This window comes from Poecilia formosa, unplaced genomic scaffold, assembly GCF_000485575.1.
Source record: "Poecilia formosa unplaced genomic scaffold, Poecilia_formosa-5.1.2 Scaffold1603, whole genome shotgun sequence".
In the NCBI taxonomy this organism is placed as follows: domain Eukaryota; kingdom Metazoa; phylum Chordata; class Actinopteri; order Cyprinodontiformes; family Poeciliidae; genus Poecilia; species Poecilia formosa.
Genome location: NW_006801542.1, coordinates 5,543 through 7,173, shown reverse-complemented (window position 1 = coordinate 7,173; position 1,631 = coordinate 5,543). Strand labels below are relative to the sequence as shown.

General features: G+C 37.6%; 1 protein-coding gene across 1 annotated transcript; it reads left to right on the top strand.

The window, feature by feature from the left end:
- Positions 1–299: 299 nt before the first annotated feature.
- Positions 300–1,453, top strand: LOC103132937 (sialoadhesin-like; the record flags this gene model as incomplete). The annotated part of the gene is made up of 3 exons (XM_016667660.1): positions 300–575; positions 1,016–1,330; positions 1,437–1,453. Coding segments are annotated over 3 exons (608 nt in total), but the record flags the coding sequence as incomplete, so codon positions are not given.
- Between the last annotated feature and the right edge of the window lie 178 nt (positions 1,454–1,631).

Genomic DNA, 1,631 nt, shown 5'->3' with positions numbered 1-1,631 from the left:
GAAGAGCAACATGTTAGAGTTCGGCTTCATCTGCATGATTTACATGATAATATTGCAGACATTTTTTTTATTTATTTATTTTTGCCTCTGTCTCAAAACCTGAAACTACTGAATGAAAAAAAATAGAAAAGTTATTTTCAAACTAACATTTTTTGTATGTTTTTTTTTTATTTTTTTTTTTACTAAATTTAAAACTACATCTCATCCTTCACAGTGTTTCTGATCTCTTGTTTGCCTCCACCCACCTAAGATCTTATTTTAATGTGACAGGTGAGATCACACTGTTATTTGATAAACAGTTTCCAACAAGGTTGTTGTGACTCGACGACCAAACAGTTCTCATGTCTTCAGTGGTGAGACGATCACTCTGACATGTGAGGTCCAGGGAGGAGAAACCACTGAGTGGACGTATGAATGGAGGAGAGATGGATCACTTTTAAACAGGACAAATAGTAAAGACTGGATGTTCAATATTTCTGAGTCCAGCAGTGGAAACTACATGTGTCGGTGCAGACGCAGAGATGACTGGTTTTCTTCAACACAGTGGAGTGAAGCCTTCTCTCTGTCTGTATCAGGCGAGTTGTGATTTGTTCTTAGAGTTGGTCTGCAGCAAACTGAACTGAACCACTGCTTTCTGCTGCTCTACCAGCAGGGGGCGTTCAGGAGCGCTTAAACTTTTGCTGATAGAAAGATAAAAAGTCTCTTACCATATAGTCTAGATATTTAGATAAAGATGTTATAAGTGACAAAAATGAAAACTTTACTTATTAAACACATTTAAAAGAAATATAACACCACAAATAGGTCCACAGACTGTGACACTGATAAACTAGAACAGTTCAGAGTATTTGACTTAACATTAAAGTGAGTAAAATCACCTTAAGATACAGAAAACTTTTCTCTGGTATTGTTCAGGGGGCCACCAAATGAGGAGGCCCGCAGGCCATAGCTTGGGTACCCCTGCTTAAAAAGAATGGAAAAGATGAGAGATGATCAGGACAAATGTTTGACCCAGTTTCTAATCTCTCTCCAGCGTCTCCCCCTCAGCCTGTCCTCTCTGTGTCTCCATCATGGCTGAATCCTGGAGCCTCAGTGACTCTGAGCTGTGAGGGTTTGGAGCATCAACCAGCAGGATGGAGGTTCTTCTGGTATAAAGCTGTTCCTGATCCATCCAAGTGGGACCAGAAACCATTCTACAAGTATGAGCTGCTTCCTGACAGCATCAGTGGGACTGAGCAGACTCACACAGCAGGATTTGTGTGCAGAGCAGGAAGAGGAGAACCAAAGTTTTACACTCATTACAGTGACGTAAAGTTTACCTGGTCTGCAGGTCAGTTTATTTCTTTGCTCTCAATAAAAATATATATAATATTTATTTAAAAAAAAAACTTAAGATGTTGGAAATTAACTTGTGTTTACTTATGACATGACATTAGACATAAAAACAATCTGATGGATCATTCATATATTTGGATAATAAGTATGAATTACACTGGATTATTACTATAATATTTATATTTGTTTCATTAGAGACTTGAAATAAATATGTTGTAAAAAAGACCCTTTGTGCAGGTTTTTTTTTACAAATCCACACAATAAAAGTGAATCAAGTCAGCAGGCAGTAAATGGTT